At 36.6% G+C, this 20,904-nt stretch overlaps 1 protein-coding gene across 3 annotated transcripts in view; it reads left to right on the top strand.

Annotated features, from left to right (window-relative positions):
- LOC149847343 (serine/threonine-protein kinase BSK1-like) overlaps positions 1–20,904 on the top strand; it is a 61,788-nt gene that overhangs the window by 28,004 nt on the left and 12,880 nt on the right. For all 3 annotated transcript variants that reach the window (XR_016430371.1, XM_089996949.1, XM_089996948.1), the window contains exon 5: positions 4,408–4,493. Coding sequence is in view for 2 of the 3 variants with exons in the window: in XM_089996949.1 (XP_089853075.1) it covers positions 4,408–4,493 (86 nt within the window). In the remaining variant the exon portion in view is untranslated. The remainder of the gene's footprint in view (positions 1–4,407; positions 4,494–20,904) is intronic.

Genomic DNA, 20,904 nt, shown 5'->3' with positions numbered 1-20,904 from the left:
TTGTCTTTAGGGAGGTCTTGAAACTCCCATGTCTTAGCTTTCTTTAGGGCTTCAAGTTCATTATTCATAGCGACTATCCATTCCGAACATTTTCGTGCTTCTTCGAAATCTCTAGGTTCTATGTAAGAGTGGATGGCGCTTAGACAGGCTCTATATTTCGGTGAAAATGACTCATATGAGATGAACCTAGAAGGGGGTCTTCTTGATCTTTCGGTCCTACGAAGATTTTCTTCACTCGAAGGGGTAGGCTCACTATCATATCTTTCGAGGGCACTTCTAAAAGTATTCCTATATCTATGAGAGTAGGTTATAGGATCTCTATGTGATTCTTCATTGATGTGTTGATGAAGTGTTGAGGAATCAGAATGAGTTTCATTATTATTCAAGTCATTTTGATTTGTTTCATCATCACTAGTATCATCATCTTCAGTTAATAAATCAAACAGAAAAGAATAGTCTATATTCTCATCATTAGTTTCAAGGTTTTCGAAACCACTAACATTTTCCAAGAAGCTTACATTTCTGGAAACATATAGTTTATCACTTTTAATATCATAACAGCAAAAGCCTTTGTGAGTTTCAGAATAATCAAGAAAGGCACAAAGAATGGCCTTAGGGGAGAGTTTGTCATTTTTATCAGTAAGGACAAAACATTTACATCCAAAAACCCTTAACCTACTATAATCAGGTTCTTTTTCGTATAATTTTTCAAATGGGGAAATTTTGTTCAAGTTTTTAGATGGAAGTCTGTTTATAAGATAGACAGAAGTAAGGGCGGCCTCCGCCCAAAGTTTTTTCGGAATATTTTGTGAAATGAGCAAAGTTCGTGTTGTTTCAATAATATGCCTATGTTTTCGTTCCGCCAACCCATTTTGTTGGGGAGTTTTAGGACAAGACTTTTGATGGAGAATTCCATAATTTTCAAGATAACTTTTGAATTCATTGGAAAGATATTCGCCACCCGAATCGGTTCTAAGAATTTTTAACTTTCCATTGAATTGATTTAAAACCATCATATGAAATGTTTTAAAAGTTGAGAAAACTTCATGTTTATGTTTAAGAAAAAATATCCAACTAAACCTAGTGAAATCGTCCACATAGATAACATAGTATGAGAAACCTCCTTTAGATATCACCGGAGCCGGACCCCATACATCCGAGTGAACAATTTCAAAAGGTCTTGTTGTAAACATAGATCTTTGAGGAAAAAGGAGATTTTTCATTTTTCCAAGGATATATTCATTACAAACAAAATTTTCATTACAAAGATGCTTAATAAAGGGCAAATAAGAGATTTTAACAATGTTGGGATGACCCAATCTCTTATGCCATACATGAATATCTTTGTTTTGAACAACATTACAAAATTGATCCTTGGGAATTTTAAGAAAATCAACATAGTAGAGGTCGCCTCTCCTAGAGCCTTCCTCAATCAACTTCCCGGACTGACGATCCTGTATCCAACATTTATTAGAAGGAAACCTTATATCGCAACCATGGTCCGAGAGTTGAGAAACGGAAAGTAAATTTAAGTTTAATTTTGGTATAAGACGAATTTTTGGGATAAAGAAGTCTTGTTTTTCAAAATTGCCCATTTCTTTAATTTCAAGAGGTGTTCCATCCGCCGTCGAGACAAAAGATGGAAGAAAATTTTTAGAATAATCAGAGAGAAAACAAGGACTTGGAGTCATATGAAATGAGGCACCAGAATCAAGGAGCCAAGATGACTTACCGAGAGAGGATGAGGATGACATAGCGGCTCCAGAAATGCCTCCTTTGAGAATAGGTTGAAGAGCATCCACAATTTGTTGAAGCGAAAGAGACTCATTTGATGACGAAGGTCGTTCTTCTGATTGAGATGCTAAAGCCGCTGCAAGAAATTTCTTCCATTTAGGACAAAGGGGTTTGATATGCCCCGGTTCTTTACAAAAATGACAAGTTAATTTGCTATAGTCTCTCTTGCCATATCGATCATTTCCTCCTTGCCCTTGATTCTTGAAATGTGGAGGTTTGTAGGTTTTCAAGTTATTTCCGGGTCTTGACACGACATTAACCACTTCATAATCACTTTGAGAAGGGGTAGCAAGAATACTCGGGTTATTTTTACTAATCCCCATACGTGTTTCCTTACCACTTAGCTTGGTGATGACATCTTCAATAGAAGGGGATGTGAAAGCGGATATGAGAGAGGACCAAATTTGCTCAAATTCGGGTCTAAGACCATTTAAAAAATTAAAAAATCGATCTTCCTCTAGTTGCTTGTGTTTTGATTCAATAGCTTCTCCGCTCCATTTTGGTTCGAGCATAGCAAGCTCGTCCCAAATAGATGATAATTCGGCAAAATATTCCCGAATAGACAAATCATTTTGTTGAAGAGTCAAAGCTTTCTTTTGGAGATAATATTTGTGTGATAGGTCCCTTGAAGTATACATTTTTTCAAGGTACAACCAAGCTTCGGAGGCTCTTTTAAACTTAATGATGTTGGCATTGATCTTGGTTTCAACGAACGAAAAAATCCAAGATAAAATTTTGAAGTTCTTCATTTCCCACTCATCATACTTTTTTGAATAATCTTCAAGGGCCTTTTGTCTATCTTCACCTTCAAGAATCTTAATATCCCCTTTCTCTATGATAGAAAGTTTGGGTTCGGGTTCCGATATGGAACCTTGAACGTATCCCCAAAGGCCTTTCTCTTTGATATGGGCTTCCATATTGCCGGCCCAAACATGATAGTTCGAACCACTAAGTTTAAACCCAAGGGAGAAGTGGGAGTCTTTTTCACCCATTAAAGAGGTAAGATGATAGAAAATAATGTGTACCTTAAGAGTCTTTCCAACTTTTCTTGACAAAAGTTGCTTCTAAAATATCGCCCGAAGTAGATGATATACTTCAAAACTTCACTTACTTGAGGGCACGATTACCGAGGTACTTCACAAGTGGCGGGATGCACTATCCTCCTTCTTCAACGAGGCTCTGATACCATGTAAAAGTATCTCCACCAAGATACCAAGATCAAGACCTTAATATTCTTGATAATAAACCCACCACGAATGCACAATAAGAACACTTGTGCACAAAGGCACAACTCACAAATAACCCACAAATGCACAAAGGCATAAAAACAATGGAATCAATTTATTAAACACTTGGGCTTTGACTCGAAGCCATGAGAAAATACAAAGGGGAGAGCCCCTATTTATAACCACAAAAAGGAGCCTTGGAGGGGCTCCACTCATAGACGTTGGAGCCCCTCCAACGGTCACAAATGTGACCGTTGGAGGGGCCCAACGTCTATTTGAGTGGCCCCCCAAGGTACCTTTTGGTACTAGAATTAAAAGAAATAAAAAATAAAAATAAAAATAAAAATAAACTAAATTACAATCACATTCATAAAGTGAATGTGCGTAAAAACAGGGAAAAGACTAAACTACCCCTACGGCTTAAACAAAGTAGAAATATATATTTTATATATATAATGAGTAGATACATATACATATATATTATTAATATATGTATATGTATTACCTTATATATATAAAATATATATATTACATAAAATGATTAGGTACATATTTTAACAGATACAAGTGTATCATATCGTTTTTTCTAAAAAGTAACGATACATATCGTAGCGTATCGTACGATACAAACAACATTGTATACAATATTGTCATGATGATAATCACTCATATACATTACTTGGAAATGTTTGAAGCATGCTTAGCTTTGGTGTCTCACTTTTATGATTTATCAATTATGGCATTCATAAGGTCACACCTCCAATACTTAATTGTGTATTGGCAGCTTGTATACTTTTTTTTTTTCTTTTTTTTGAGAATTGTAGCATTTTTTTACCCAGTTTTAGTTTCTCTTGTTGGCTTCCTTGGATAGCCATTTACATTATTTACAACAAAGAATTTGTGTAAGGTTTCCAATTCTTGTTTCCTTGATTTTTGGATATCTCCGCTATCCAAGGGACGACTAGCTGGACTAATCCTCATTTGATCTCTGATTCCCACTAGCCTTATCTGGAGCAGAAAAGTTTCTGGATTTGGTGCCATCATCGAGTGTTGAAATTTGTTTAGTGAGATCTGGAGGATCTAAGCCAGGATCTGATCCTTTAACATCCCCGCCCCCCAATCAGAATGGTCGGGACTGTTTACACACCTTTTATTCAACTTTTGTCCGTTAAGAATCTCTGATGATGCATGACTATCTGATACTTGGTGTTTACCAATTTCTTGCAGATTAAGTTGTCATCTTCTGCTGAATGATTACTCTATATTTCTTTTACCTTGTCGAACTGTTATGCATCCTCTCGAAACTTAATCAGGAAGTTCTGAATTTGCACTATCAAGTGGTAGAAGCCTCTCGATTTTTTTTGTAATTAGAATTGTTTTCATACAGGAAGAGTTACTAAAGAAAGTGTAGTATTTAGTTTTGGTACTGTACTCCTGGATCTTCTCAGTGGAAAACGTATCCCTCCAAGCCATGTGAGTGGTTCACAGTTCACATTTCTTATTGTTCATCCTTTTCATTTTTGTATTTAGTTCTGAAAATATGTGGTGGAAAAAATTAGGTTTTTTCTGGCAATCCGGAAATTTCTCCAAGTTATATGCTTTCTGAAGTTCTTGGTGCTTCTGCAATTATCCTTGTTGCTATTGTATGGTCAATTTTGTTAATGGTTTGATCTATGTTCTATTTATTGCTGTGGTTTGCTCAGATGCATGCGGAAGTGCAAAAGACATGTAGTTTGGTATACACAGTTATTATTTTTGTTCTGTCAATTGTGCTTACATCTCTAAATCATGAGCTCCAATATTATAATGCAGTACATGAGAACCATGGTGTTTGACAGAGACAAATCTTGCATAAACATTCAGAAAAGTACACCATAGATGGGCATTTCTCCTTTTTGCTTTTTTAAATGGAGACTAAATGTGCTTAATGCCAGAAATCTTTTTTCTGTTGGGCAAAGTGTATCAAATCCTTTTCTTGTGTTTAACTCCTACCAATTATGATGCATTATATGCAAAGAAAGATGATTGAACATGTACCAAGCTGTAATGAAATATGCAGAAAAGAAATGTATGTCCTACAATGGACATTCACACATAGAAATCAAAGAACAAGTCCAAAAGAGGATATACACAAAAGCCAATAATGGCTAGAAAGCATAAAATCTTATAAATGCACTAAAGGGCTTGAAGAAGCCACATATTACAAAGGGGGAGACCCCACTTATTTATAGGCAAGAGAGGAGTGAGGGAGAGTTAGAGAAAAGCAAGAGAGAGGGACCATTGGGAGTCCCAACAAGGAGTCGTTGGGCTCCCAACGGTTACAATTGTGATCGTTGGGGGCCCAACGACTCTTTGTTGGGGCCCCCAATGGCTCTGCATTAAATGCACAAAAAGAAACAAAAAAGAAAAAAAGGAAATAAGAAAAAAAATAGAAAAAGAAAAAGGAAAAAGGAAGAAAAGGAAAAAGTCTAAAATGCCCCTATTGGGCGAGATTACAAAACTACCCCTTATCGGGTAGTGACTGTTAAATATATATATATATATATGTATTACATATATTTTAACACCCTCCCTCAAGCTTTACGGGGATACAACAGAAAGCTTGTTGAGAAGAAACATGAAACGAGGAGCAGCAAGAGCTTTGGTGTAGAAGTCCGCCAACTGGTACTCGGATGTGACGTAGGGCAGTGCTATGGTTCCTTTTAGGTATTCATCTCGAACATAGTGGCAATCCATCTCAATGTGTTTAGTACGCTCATGGAAGGTGTGGTTGCTTGCAATATAGATAGCACTCTTGTTATCGCAACATATCTTCGAAGGAATTGAGATGACGATGCCCATATCACAGAGGAGACTTCTAAACCACACAAGCTCCATGGTTGTAGTGGCCATTGCACGATATTCCGCTTCAGTTGAGGACACTGATACTTTATGCTGCTTCTTGCATCTCCAAGAAATCATAGAGTCACCTAAGAAAACACAAAAACCAGTGGTTGAGACTCTATCATTGGGATTTCCTTCCCAATCAACATCTGTATAAGCAATTAAATCAAGGGATGATGAGGAGGAAAGAAAAACTCCCTTAGTTATGGTGTTTTTAATGTATCTGACAATCCTTAAGACTGCACTCATGTGCACAGTTGTAGGTGCATGTTGAAACTGACTGACGGAGTGAACTGCATGAGCTATGTCTGGCTGAGTGATGGATAAGTATGTCAAAGACCCAACAAGTTGACGGTAGGGAGTGTAAAAGTATCTTCAACAAGATACTTTAGTCGATAACGCAACAACCTTAAGAATAAATGTGTGAACATACACACCCAAGAACACTTGTGCACAACAAGCACAACACACTGAATCACAAATGTGCACTTGCACCCATAAGTTTCATAAACACTAAAGAGGTTGGGCTATAATCCCAAATCCCTTAAGAAAATACAAGAGGAGCTGCCCATATATATAGGGCTTGGAGGAGGCCTTGGGAGGGGCTCCACATAGTCGTTGGAGCCCCTCCAACGGTCACAAATGTGACCGTTGGAGGGGTCCAACCACTAGTGGGTTGGGCCCCTCCCAATGCTAGTACAAGCATTAAATGCGAAAAATAAAAAGAATAAAGAAAAAGAAAAAGAAAAAGAAAATAATTACAAAAACATATTCTTGAAAAAGAATATGTGTAAAATTCCTAAACTACCCTTACTAGGAATATATATATTTTATATATATAATTGGTAAATACATATACATATATTATATATATGTATATGTATTACCTTATATATATAAAATATATATGCGAAATTACAAGTTTGATTACATAATTTAACACCCCCCCTCAAACTTAGGGCAAGATGACCGAAAGTTTGCCAAGAAGAAAGTTGAATCGTGGGGCGCACAGGGCTTTAGTAAAGAAGTCTGCCAACTGATATTCGGACGTGACATAGGGAAGATCAATAACTCCTCGGAGATATGCTTCACGAACATAGTGACAGTCCATTTCAATGTGTTTAGTCCGCTCATGAAAGGTGTGATTCTTTGCAATGTAGATTGCACTCTTGTTGTCGCAGCATAGCTTGGTGGGTCCTTCAATTTTGATCCCCATGTCTTCTAGCAGTTGGTGAATCCAAACAATCTCCATGGTAGTAGTTGCCATGGCCCGGTATTCAGTTTCAGTTGAGGAGAGCGACACCTTTTGTTGTTTCTTGCATCTCCACGAGATTAGTGAGTCTCCTAAGAACACACAAAAACCAGTGGTGGAGTGACGGTTATTTGGGTCACCTCCCCAATCTGAGTCAGTATAAGCAATCAATTTTAAGTCAGAAGAAGAGGACAAAAAAACTCCCTTATTTAGAGTACCCTTTATGTATCTTACGACCCGTAAGATGGCACTCATGTGAACGGATGTAGGCGCATGCTGGAACTGACTTGCAGTATGGACTGCATGGGATATATCTGGTCTGGTAATACTCAGATACATCAAAGATCCTAAAAGCTGTCTGTAGGGTGTCAGATCCAAAAGGGGAACCCCATCATCAATTTTCATCTTTGCTCCTACAACCGCAGGAGTTTCACAAAGCTTTTCATCTGTAATACCTGACCTGTCAATGATCTCAGAAGCAAGCTTAGTTTGAGATAAGAAATATCCTCTAAGAGAGTATGCTACTTTAATTCCCAAAAAATAAGTCAGAAAACCCAAGTCAGACATTTCAAATCTATCTTTTAAGATAGATTTTATACTCTTAATCCCGTTAGAATCACTCCCAGTGATGAGCATGTCATCAACATACAGAAGTAAAATTACAATCCCTGCATTGGATTTTCTAACAAATAGAGCAGTGTCAGTAAAGCAAGAGGAAAACCCATTTTCAATCATAACAGAGTTAAATCTATCATACCAAGCCTTGGGGGCTTGCTTTAGACCATAGAGTGCTTTCTGAAGACGAAGCACCTTTCCCTTAGGAGTCTCCATTCCAGGAGGAGCATCCATGTAAACTTCTTCGCTTAAGTCGCCATTTAAAAAGGCATTTTTCACATCCATTTGATAGATGTTCCATTTGTTGATAGAGGCAACGGTTATAAGACATCGAACGGTGACCATACGAGCTACAGGAGCAAAAGTTTCTTCATAGTCAATGCCATATTCTTGACTATATCCTTTTGCAACCAAGCGAGCTTTGTACCTTTCAAGGGATCCATCACTTTTAGTTTTTACTTTAAAAACCCATCGGCACCCTATTGTTTTCTTGCCTTTAGGAAGATTTGGAAATTCCCAGGTTTTGGCTCTTCTTAGGGCCTCAAGTTCATTGTCCATGGCATTAATCCATTCAGGGGACTTTCGTGCTTCTTCAAAATTTCTTGGTTCGGTATAAGAGTGGATGGCACTAAGGCAGGCTCTATATCTTGGTGAAAAAGAGTCATAGGAAATGAACCTAGAAGGAGGCCTTCTACTTCTCTCAGTTCTACGAGGGATCACTTCATTCTGAGAGGTACTGGAACTGACATCATTATATCTGTCAAGAGCACTCCTAAAGTTGTTTTGATCTCTATGAGAGTAGGTGATAGGGTCTCTAGGTAATTCATTAGGTTGATGTGACGAAGGTGGTAAGGAGATGTTTTCCTCGGTTTCAAATTCATTTGTGTTACTTTGATTTGACTCATTATCACTAGTGTCATCGTCCTTGTTTAGTAAATCAAATAAAAAGGAATAATCCATATTTTCATTATGGGGGTCACAACGTTCAAATCCACTAATATTTTCCAAGAAACTTACGTTTCTGGAAACATACAATTTATCACTTTTGATATCATAACAACGAAACCTTTTTTGGGTTTCAGAATAGCCAAGAAAGGCACAAGGAATGGCTTTAGGAGAAAGTTTGTCATTCTTATCAGTGAGAACAAAACATTTACACCCAAAGACCCTTAACCTGCTATAATCAGGTTCCTTATCATACAGTTTTTCAAAAGGGGAAATTTTGTTTAAATTTTTCGATGGGAGTCGGTTTATGAGATAGACAGAAGGGCTGCCTCAGCCCAAAGATTTTTTGGAATGTTTTGAGAAGTGAGCAAAGTCCTAGTTGTTTCAATGATGTGTCTGTGCTTTCGTTCGGCTAACCCATTTTGTTGAGGGGTTTTCGGACAAGATTTTTGGTGAAGAATACCAAAATTTTCAAGATAACTTTTAAATTCATTTGAGAGGTATTCTCCTCCAGAGTCAGACCTAAAGATTTTCAAACATCCATTGAATTGATTTGAAATCATCATGTGAAAATTCTTAAAAGTTGAAAAAACTTCATGTTTATGTTTAAGGAAATAGATCCAACAAAACCTAGTATAGTCATCCACAAAGATCACATAATATGAAAATCCTCCTTTTGACATTACCGGAGCCGGTCCCCATACATCGGAATGGACAATTTCAAATGGTTTTGTCGTAAACATGGATCTTTGAGGAAAAGGCAAACATTTCATTTTCCCAAGAATGCATTCATTACACAAAAAATCACTTTTACAAAGATGTTTAACAAAAGGCAAATAGGAGATTTTAACTATATTGGGATGACCCAATCTCTTATGCCATACATGAATATCTTTGTTTTGAACGACGTTGCAAAATTGACTCTTGGGAACTTGAAGAAAATCAACGTAGTAGAGGTCTCCTCTTCTAGAGCCTTCCCCAATCAATTTCCCGGACTGGCGATCCTGTATCCAACACTTATTAGAAGAGAATTTTATATCGCAACCATGGTCCGAGAGTTTGGAAACGGAAAGAAGATTTAGGTTAAGGTTTGGGATAAAACGAATTTTTGGAACAAAGAAGTCTTGTTTTTCAAAATTCCCTATTCCTTTAATCTCAAGAGATGTTCCGTCCGCGGTTGATACAAAGGATGGAAAAGAGTTTTTAGAAAAATTTGAAAGAGAGCAATAGCTAGGGGTCATGTGAAACGATGCCCCGGAATATAAAAGCCAAGATGTCTTACCAGGGGAAGGAGATGACATAGCGGCTCCGGAAGTGCCTCCCTTGAGAAGAGGTTGTAGAGCTTCTACGATTTGTTGAAGAGAAAAAGACTCACTTGATGAGGAAGGGCGTTCTTCAACTTGAGATGCCATAGCCGTTGTAATCAATTTCTTCCATTTAGGACACAAAGGTTTGATATGTCCGGGTTCTTTACAATGATAGCAAGTCACTTTGCTATAGTCTCTTTTACCATATCGATCATTTCCTCCTTGAACTTGATTCTTGAAATGAGGAGGTCTATAGGTCCTCATGTTATTTCCCGGTCTTGACACGGCATTAGCCATTTCACCATCTTCTTGAGTAGAGGAAGTAACAAGAATGCTAGGATTATTTTTGCCAATCCCCATAAGGGTTTCTTCACCACTTAGCTTGGTGATAACATCTTCAAGAGAGGGGGATGTGAAGGCGGAGAGAAGAGAGGACCGAACTTGTTCAAATTCGGGTCTAAGGCCATTCAAAAAATTAAAGAACCGATCTTCTTCTAGTTGTTTGTGCCTTAATTCGATTGCCTCACCACTCCATTTAGGTTCAAGGATGGCAAGCTCGTCCCAAATGGAGGATAATTCGGCAAAGTACTCCCGAATGGTCATGTCGTTTTGTTGGAGAGTCAAAGCCCTCTTTTGGAGAAAGTACTTGTGGGATAGATCTCTTGAGGTGTACATTTTCTCAAGATATACCCAAGCTTCGGAGGCCCTTTTAAATTTGATGATATTGGCGTTTATCTTGGTCTCAACGGATGAAAATATCCAAGATAAGATCTTGAAGTTCTTCATTTCCCAATCATCATGTTTCTTAGAATACTCTTCAAGAGCCTTTTGTCTTTCATCCCCTTCAAGGATCTTAATGTCCGCTCCTTCAATAATGGTAATTTTGGGTTCCGGTTCCGGTATGGATCCATGAACGTAACCCCAAAGCCCCTTTCCTTTAATATGAGCTTCCATATTACCGGCCCAAACATGATAGTTTAAGCCATTAAGCTTAAACCCAAGGGAGAAATGGGAGTCTTTTTCGCCCATTAGAGAGGAAAGAATGCAAGGGATAGTACGTACCTTAATTACTTTTCACGTCTTTCTTGACAAGAGAGGAGCCTAAAATATTGCTCGAAGAAGGTGATCTCCTTTGATTTCAAGAAACTTGAAGGCACGCTTTTCGAGGAATGCAAGAGGAGGCGAATCATAATTCTTCTTCTTCAACGAGGCTCTGATACCATGTAAAAGTATCTTCAACAAGATACTTTAGTCGATAACGCAACAACCTTAAGAATAAATGTGTGAACATACACACCCAAGAACACTTGTGCACAACAAGCACAACACACCGAATCACAAATGTGCACTTGCACCCATAAGTTTCATAAACACTAAAGAGGTTGGGCTATAATCCCAAATCCCTTAAGAAAATACAAGAGGAGCTGCCCATATATATAGGGCTTGGAGGAGGCCTTGGGAGGGGCTCCACATAGTCGTTGGAGCCCCTCCAACGGTCACAAATGTGACCGTTGGAGGGGTCCAACGACTAGTGGGTTGGGCCCCTCCCAATGCTAGTACAAGCATTAAATGCGAAAAATAAAAAGAATAAAGAAAAAGAAAAAGAAAAAGAAAAAGAAAATAATTACAAAAACATATTCTTGAAAAAGAATGTGTAAAATTCCTAAACTACCCTTACTAGGAATATATATATTTTATATATATAATTGGTAAATATATATACATATATTATGTATATGTATTACCTTATATGTATAAAATATATATGCGAAATTACAAGTTTGATTACATAATTTAACAGTGAGTAGGATTCTCAAGAAGTGTCCCATCTTTCAGCCTTAGCTTTGCATTGATAACCTCAGGGGTTTCTGTCTTCTTATCATCCGAAATTCCAGACTTGGAACAAATGTCAGCAGCAAGTTTCATTTGAGATAGAATATACCCTCGAGGTGAATATGCAACTTCAATACCTAAAAAATATCTTAAGAAACCAAGGTCAGACATGTCAAAATTTTCTTTTAAAATTTTCTTAATATCATGGATTCCTTGCTCATCACTTCTAGTGATGATCATATCATCAACATACAGTAGTAGAATAACTACAGAGGACCCTGCACTTTTCACAAATAACGCAGTGTCAGTATAACATGAACGAAAATTTAGGCTAGTCATTACATTGCTAAATCTATCATGCCAAGCCTTTGGAGCTTGTTTTAACCCATAAAGTGCCTTTTTTAGTTTAAGAATTTTGTTTTCACCAATAGATACTCCTGGTGGAGGATCCATGTAGACCTCTTCACTTAGTTCACCATTAAGAAATGCGTTCTTAACATCCAATTGATAGATAGGCCATTATTTAACGGATGCAACCGCAATAAGAGTCCTAACACTAGTCATTCTAGCTACGGGAGCGAAGGTTTCTTCATAGTCTATTCCGTACTCTTGAGCATATCCTTTGGCTATCAACCTAGCTTTATAACGTTCTAACCCATCACTTTTAGTTTTAATTTTGAAGACCCATCTATATCCAATAGACTTCTTTCCCGTGGATAATGAAGTTATTTCCCAAGTTTTAGCCTTTTCAAGGGCACTAAGTTCTAGTTTCATGGCTTCAACCCATTGAGGAATGTTTTTGGCTTCATTATAGTGTGATGGTCCATGATAAGAGTGTAATGCAATTAGGCATGCCCTATATTTAGGTGTTAGGGACTCATAGGAAACAAACCTTTTAGGAGGATTGAAGATTCGGCTAGATCTTCTTAAAGAGGTTTCTTCTATGTTGGAACTTTGAGAATATTTTTCTAAAGCGCTTATGGGAGTTTCTTGACCACGCCTTGTATAGGTTTGAATTGACCTATTTTCAAAATCATTACTTCCATCTTCAACATTACTAAGACGAGTATCCTCTAAATCATTAGGAACATCCTCTACGTGAGGAGTCACATCTTCTTGAGAAAGAAGATCAAATAAGAAAGCATATTCACTTTCATCAATATCTTTATTTTTCTCAAAGCCGTTCTCATTTTCTAAAAAGGTAACATCTTTGGATACATATAGTTTGTTACTTTTGGGATCGAAGCACCTAAAACCTTTTTGATTTTCTCCGTATCCTAAGAACACACATTCGATAGCTTTGGGAGATAACTTATCTCTTTTATGTGTAAGGACAAAACACTTACACCAAAAAATTCTTAATCTATTAAAGTCGGGTGTTCTTTCAAAAAGTTTTTCATATGGAGATATACTTTGTAGGGATGAGGATATCATTCTATTTATCAAATAAGTGGAGGTTAAGGCGGCTTCGGCCCAATAACATTTTGGAATTTCTTTGGAAATGAGAAGAGTCCTAGTGGTTTTCAAGATGGGTCTATGCTTTCTCTCGGCTAGACCGTTTTGTTGGGGAGTCCTAGGACATGACCTTTGGTGACAAATTCCATTGGTTTCCAAATATTCTTGAAATTCATTTGACATATATTCTCCACCGGAATCAGATCGAAGAATAGAGATATTAGTTGAAAATTGATTCTTGACAATCATATGAAATTTTTTAAAGAAATTAAAAACTTCGGATTTTAGATTGAGAAAATAGATCCACACATATCGAGTGAAATCATCAATGAAAGTAACATAATATGAGTATCCTCCTTTTGATATGACCGAAGAAGGACCCCAAACATCCGAATGAACTAATTCAAAGGGTCTTTTGGACACAAATGTTCTCTTTGAAAAGGGGGTGGATTTCATTTTTCCAAAAATACAACTCTTGCAAACAAGAAGGGCAGTTGGCCCAGATGGTATACCTATCGAGGCTTGGAAATGCTTGGGAGAGAAAGGTTTAGAATGGTTGACAAATCTTTTTAACTTGATTTGGCGAACAAATAAGACTCCTAATGAGTGGAGGAAGAGTACTTTGGTGCCTTTATATAAGAATAAGGGTGATATACAAGATTGCACAAACTATCGTGGTATAAAACTCATGAGTCATACTATGAAACTTTGGGAGAGGGTGATTGAGTCTAGGTTGAGGAAGGTTGTCATGATATCGGAGAATCAATTTGGTTTTATGCCTGAAAGATCAACTATGAAAGCTATACATCTTCTTAGACAACTTATTGAAAGATATAGAGAGAGGAACAAAGATTTGCATATGGTTTTTATTGATTTAGAGAAGGCATACGATAGAGTACCTAGGGACGTTCTCTGGTGGACAATGATGAAGAAAGGTGTTTCTCTCAAGTACATTAGTATAATTAAAGATATGTATGAAGGAGTAGTAACCAATGTCCGCACTTGTGGAGGGGTGACAACCAATTTTCCGATAACGGTTGGGTTACATCAAGGATCTGCTTTAAGCCCTTTCCTATTTGCGATAGTGATGGATGAGCTTACGAGTTCAATTCAAGAAAATGTACCGTGGTGTATGTTGTTTGCTGATGATATTGTTTTGATTGATGAGTCTAGAGCTGGGGTTAATGCTAAGTTAGAATTATGGAGACAGACATTGGAAGCTAGAGGTTTTAAGTTGAGTAAGAGTAAGACTGAATATATGGAATGTCGGTTTAGTAAGCAACGAAGTAGTGATGGGAGTGTAGTGAAGCTTGGTGAGCAAGATATACCGGTGAATGATTATTTCAAATATTTGGGATCCATCATTCAAAAGTATGGAGAAATTGATGGAGATGTAAATCATAGGATAAAGGTTGGGTGGATGAAATGGAAAAGTGCTACTGGAGTGCTGTGCGATCGTAGAATGCCATTGCGGTTGAAGGGAAAGTTTTATAGGACGACTATTAGACCCGCTTTACTATATGGTACGGAATGTTGGGCTGCCAAGAGACATCATATTCAAAAAATGAGTGTAGCTGAGATGCGGATGCTTAGATGGATGTGTGGAAATACAATAAAAGATAAGATTCGGAACGAAGAGATACGTAAGAAGGTAGGTGTTGCACCCATTGAAAATAAGATGCGAGAGAATCGTTTACGGTGGTTTGGACATATTCAGCGAAGGCCTAATGATGCTCCAGTTAGAAGGTTGGAGAAATGGGAAAATATATTAGTTAAAAGAGGTCGGGGTAGGCCTAGGAAGACTTGGATGGAGATGATAGGAAAGGATATGAATGCTTTAAACCTCACCGAGGACATGGCGTTGGATAGAAATGATTGGAGGAAAAGGATTCATGTGGAAGACCCAAAATGAATTTCTTTTTTGGTTCATATCGCTGACCCCAATTGTTTTGGGATGAAGGCGTAGTTGTTGTTGTTGTTGTTGTTACAACTCTTGCAAACAAAATGTTTCTCATTACAAAATTTCTTTCCAAAAGGAAAGGAGTACATTTTTGAGAAGCTGGGATGTCCAAGTCTTTGATGCCAAGTTTCTATATTTTTATCGTGGACATGATTACAAAATGATTTAGTGGGAAGTTTCAAATTGTTCATGTAGTAGAGATCTCCCTTCCTATGGCCTTGCCCAATCCGCTTCCCGGACTGGAGATCCTGTATAGAGCAATCCTTGGTTGAGAAGGAGATTTCACATCCATGATCACATATTTGAGATACAGATAAAAGATTTAAATTAAGTTGAGGTACTACTCTTACATTTGGCACAAAAAAATCTTTTGAAAAGTCTAAGGTTCCAAAACTTTTAACTTGTAAAGAGGTACCATCGGCGGTGGAAACAAAAAATTTTTTGGAGTTGCTACATACATTGGATAGTCCATTTTCAATAGGGGTCATATGAAAAGATCCTCCAGAATCACGAATCCAAGAAGGCGTACCTGGAGGAGAAAAAGAGGCAATGGCGGCTCCCGAAGTTGACGGCGATTTGAGTAGAATTTGAAGTGCTTCGGATAGTTGAGCAAGGGAAAAAGACTCTTTCTTTTTCATTGGCTCCTCCTTCTTTTGTGGGATTTCTTCAATAATAGCAACTTTACCTTTTGGAGGTTCATTTATCTTTGGACAATTAGGTCTTATATGACCCGGCTCTTGACAATGATGGCAAATGGCTTTCCTATAATTGCCATTATAGTTATTTTGCCTCCCAAAGTGTGGAGGCTTATAAGCTTTCATATGATTGCCGGGTTTAGACACGGCAAGAACTTCATCTCCTCCTTTAATCATGCCAAGACGCGTTTCTTCTTGGCATATTTCGGCTATGACATCTTCCAATGGAAGCGGTTTTGATTTATGAAGAAGGGAGGACCTAACTTGTTCATATTCGGGCCTAAGCCCATGTAAAAATTGGAAAAAGTGTTCTTTCTCCATTTGTTCTCTTCTCATTTCCACATCTTCACTTGATACCCATTTGGATTCAAGAAGGGATAGCTCATCCCGTAAAGGTCCAAAAGTTTTATAGTAATCTCTTACACTCATTTCACCTTGCTTAATGGTATGGATTTTTTCTTGGATAAAAAATTGACGAGCAAGGTCTTTTTGGGTATACATACCTTTCATAAAGAACCATGTTTCATTTGCTAGGCGGAATTTAGCAATGTTGGCGCAAATCTTTAGCTCCACGTTGTTCATGAACCATGCAAGAATTTTTGCATGCTTACTTTCCCAATCTTCTACCTTGAATTGGTGATCTTCAATAGCCTTCATGCGAGCATTGCCTTCTAGAGCTTTTTCTTGATCACCATCAATTTTTGTAAGTTGAAGTTGAGGTTCCCTAATGGTGCCCATAACATATCCCCAAAGCTTTTTACCTTTGAGGTTGTTCTCCATGGCGGCGACCCACATCATGTAGTTAGTACCATTAAGCTTGAAGGAGAGATCAATCTTTTATTCTCCTTTCATTATATAATCAAGAATGGAGGACAAATAAAGAGAGAGAGAAAACAAGACAACTAGCTATATGAATCAAGAGCACAACCTGACTCTGATATCATGTAATGAAATATGCGGAAAAGAAATGTATGTCCTACAATGGACATTCACACATAGAAATCAAAGAACAAGTCCAAAAGAGGACATACACAAAAGCCAATAATGGCTAGAAAGCATAAAATCTTATAAATGCACTAAAGGGCTTGAAGAAGCCACACATTACAAAGGGGGAGACCCCACTTATTTATAGGCAAGAGAGGAGTGAGGGAGAGTTAGAGAAAAGCAAGAGAGAGGGACCATTGGGAGTCCCAACAAGGAGTCGTTGGGCTCCCAACGGTCACAATTGTGACCGTTGGGGGTCCAACGACTCTTTGTTGGGGCCCCCAATGGCTGTGCATTAAATGCACAAAAAGAAACAAAAAAGAAAAAAGGAAATAAGAAAAAAAATAGAAAAAGAAAAAGGAAAAAGGAAGAAAAGAAAAAAGTCTAAAATGCCCCTATTGGGCGAGATTACAAAACTACCCCTTATCGGGTAGTGACGGTTACATATATATATATATATATATATATATATATATATAAATATATGTATTACATATATTTTAACACAAGCTTCCTTTGAAGTGGCTATTTGGATAAGTAATAGTGCTGAGAAATTGCAGCACGGGGCTCAGATATACGGTTTGTAGAGTGTAAGACATTTTACAATGTAGTTTGGAGATCTTCATGTAATGAAATATGCGGAAATACAAAACAAAGTGCACAAGCACTATTACAAGCCCAATATAGGACAATACAACAAAGCACTAAGGCACTAAGCACAAAGTGCATGTACAAGACTTCAAAGAGTAAAAAAGATCAACACAACATAAAAAATATATCTTTATTGTACATAAAATGCTTAAGAAAAGCATTAAGAATAGGGACAAGAAGTCCCCTATTTATAGAATACAAGAGAGAAGGGAGCCCCTAAAATAGAGCTGTTGGGAGCTCCCAACAGCTTTTTGGTACGAAAGACCAAAGTGCCCCTTTATAAACACAAAAAGAAAAAAATAAAAATAAAAGAAAAGTACAAAATTGTCCCTAGTGGACAATACTTATTACAATGAGAGAAAAAGATGAAAATGCCCTTGAATGGCATTACCTATTATAATATATATATATATAACATCTCCCTCAAACTTACGGTAAAATTATCGAAAGTTTGTTAAGGAGGAAAATAAACTAAGGTGCAACAAGAGCTTTAGTGAAGAAATCTGCAAGTTGGTACTCTGATGTAACATACAACAACTCATTAGTTCATCTCAGATATTCATTGTGTATATAGTGACAATCCATCTCAATATATATGGTTCGCTTATGAACTCTGTAGTTAAAAGCCCCAACTAGGCACCGACTAGTCAGCCTAGTCGGTTTGGGCTAAGTAAAATAGCTAGGCTTTGCAATTCCTAGGTGGGTACCTTAAAAGGTACGAGGGCAGTTTAATTATTTATTATTCATATATATATTGTTATTTTTTTGTATATATATATAATTATATGTATGTGCATATTTTTATGTGATTTATTATGTGCAACCATGAAAACATGCTTAGTTATTATATTTATATATGTGTGTGTGCTACTTTGCTTTTGGGATTTTTTTGTGAAACATTCAAAGCATGCACAATTAATTTTAATTGATTATGTTTTTTATGTGTGTGTCACTTTGTTTCATATGAATTTTTCTATAAAAGCTTGAAAGCATGTTTAGCATTATGAATTATGTAATATGTTATTTATATATGTATTTGTTATTGTGCTTTATTGAGAGGTTGAAAGCATATTTTGTTGATTATACTAAATATGTTATGAATAATTGATATATATATATATATATATATATATATTGTGTGTGTGTAAAATTATATATATGTATATTTTGGTTATGTATATTAATATATTTTGTGAAAGCATGTGTAATTTTGCACTTGTGTAATGAAATCATTTTATTAGTAAAAGAATTAAATATATTTTCATGTATATTTTATGTACTTTTTTTATATTTGATTGGGGTACCGACTAGTCCGGTTAGTCCCGCTTTGTCCTTGACTAGTCTTTTTAAGGGTCTACCGACTATGTACTGCCTAGAGCTTTTGACTACATAGCTCATGAAAGGTGTGGTTGCTCACAATGGAGATTGCACTCTTATTGTTGCAACACATATTCGAAAAATTTGAGATGATCACTCTCATGTATTTTAGAAGACTTCTCAAGCTCCTATTGTTGTCGTAACCATCACACAATATTCAGCTTTAATTGGGAACAAAGATATTTTTTATTGCTTGCATCTCCATAAAATTATAGAATCTTTTAAGAAAACACAAAATCTAGTAGTTGAGATTCTATCATTAGGGTTTCCTCCCCAATCAACATTAGTATAAGCAAAAAAAATTTAAAGAGAAGGATGAAGATAAGAAAAAGCCTTTGCTTATTGAGTTCTTAAAGTATCGAATAATCCTTAATACTGCACTCATGTGCACAATCGTTGGGGCATGCTGAAATTGGTTGATTGCATGAATCACATGGGCTATTTCGGGTCTGGCAATGGATAGGTAGGTAAGGGATCCGATCAACTGTCTATGTGGTGTAGGATCTTCAAGTTTTAATTATCATATCGTCAACATATAACAACAATATTACAATATTTGTACTTGTATTTTTAACAAAGAGAGTAATGTCAGTATAACATGATCGAACACCCAAATTTATCATAACACTAAATTGGTCATACCAAGCCTTAGGAGTTTGTTTAAAACCATATAAAGCCTTTTTTAATTTTAAATTTTTTTCTTGTTCAATCTTAAAACTTAGCGAAGGATCCATGTAAACTTCCTCACCAAGATCACTATTGAGAAATGCATTTTTCACATCTAATTGTTAAATAGGCCAATTTGGGGTGGATGCACCAACTATGAGAGTTTTAACAATAGTCATTCTGGCTACAGGGGCAAAAGTCTCTTCATAGTCAATTTCATATTGTTAATAACCTTTGGCAACTATCCTAGCTTTGTATCATTTTAAGGTTCCATCACTTTTAGTTTTAACTTTAAAAACCCATCTGCATCCTAAAGATTTCTTTCCTAAATTTACTATCTCCCAAGTATGGGCCCTACTAGATTCATAGCTTCAATCCAATGAAAACAATTTTTGGCTTCACTATAATAAAGGGTTCATGATAAAAATGAATAGTTAGAAGACATATCCAGTAGTTTTGTGAGGATTCGTAGGATATAAACCTATTAGGTGGAATGAAAGTTCCTTGGCAACTAACACATTCCAGTTCAAAGATATTAAGATGACCATCACATTGGGGGACGTGGCATCCCAAGTGTGGTGTCTCTATTTGACAAATATTGACTAGGTGTTTCATTTAACGAAAGGTCTTGAGAGTATCCTTTATAAGCATTTGTTTGGTTTTCTTGACTATACTGGGTATAAACTTGAATATTTTGAGAGGGATTTTCAACTAAATTATCATTATTGTGGAATAATTCCAAATTACCGTTATTGGGATTTTGATCATACAGGAAAGTATCATTATCATTCAAAGAGATATCATGACTTAATTCACAGTTGTTCGATTCATGCCTTGGCAAACAATCAAACAAGAAAGCATAGTCTAGTTCGTTGTTACTTTCTTTATCAAAGCCATTTTCTTTTTCTAAGAAAGTCACATCCTTAGACAAATAAAGTTTGTTATTCTTAGAATCAAAACATTTATATCCTTTTTGTGTTTCACCATACTCCATAAAGACATTCAATTGCCTTTGGAGGCAATTTATCATTCTTGTGGGAAAGTATAAAGTCTTTGCAACAAAAAATACGTAATCTTTTGAAATCGGGTGTCATTTTGAATAATTTTTCAAATGGAGAAGTATTTTGCGAAGACGAAGAAGGAATTCTATTTATTAAATATGTTGAAGTTAAAACGACTTTGGCCCAAAACTTTTTAGGAATATTTTTATAAACATGATTCTAACGGTTTCCATGATATGCATATGCTTTCTTTTTGCCAA

This window comes from Nuphar pumila, chromosome 2 (assembly GCF_984573655.1).
Source record: "Nuphar pumila chromosome 2, dmNupPumi1.hap1.1, whole genome shotgun sequence".
NCBI lineage: Eukaryota > Viridiplantae > Streptophyta > Magnoliopsida > Nymphaeales > Nymphaeaceae > Nuphar > Nuphar pumila.
This window is presented reverse-complemented; position numbering and strand designations above follow the sequence as displayed.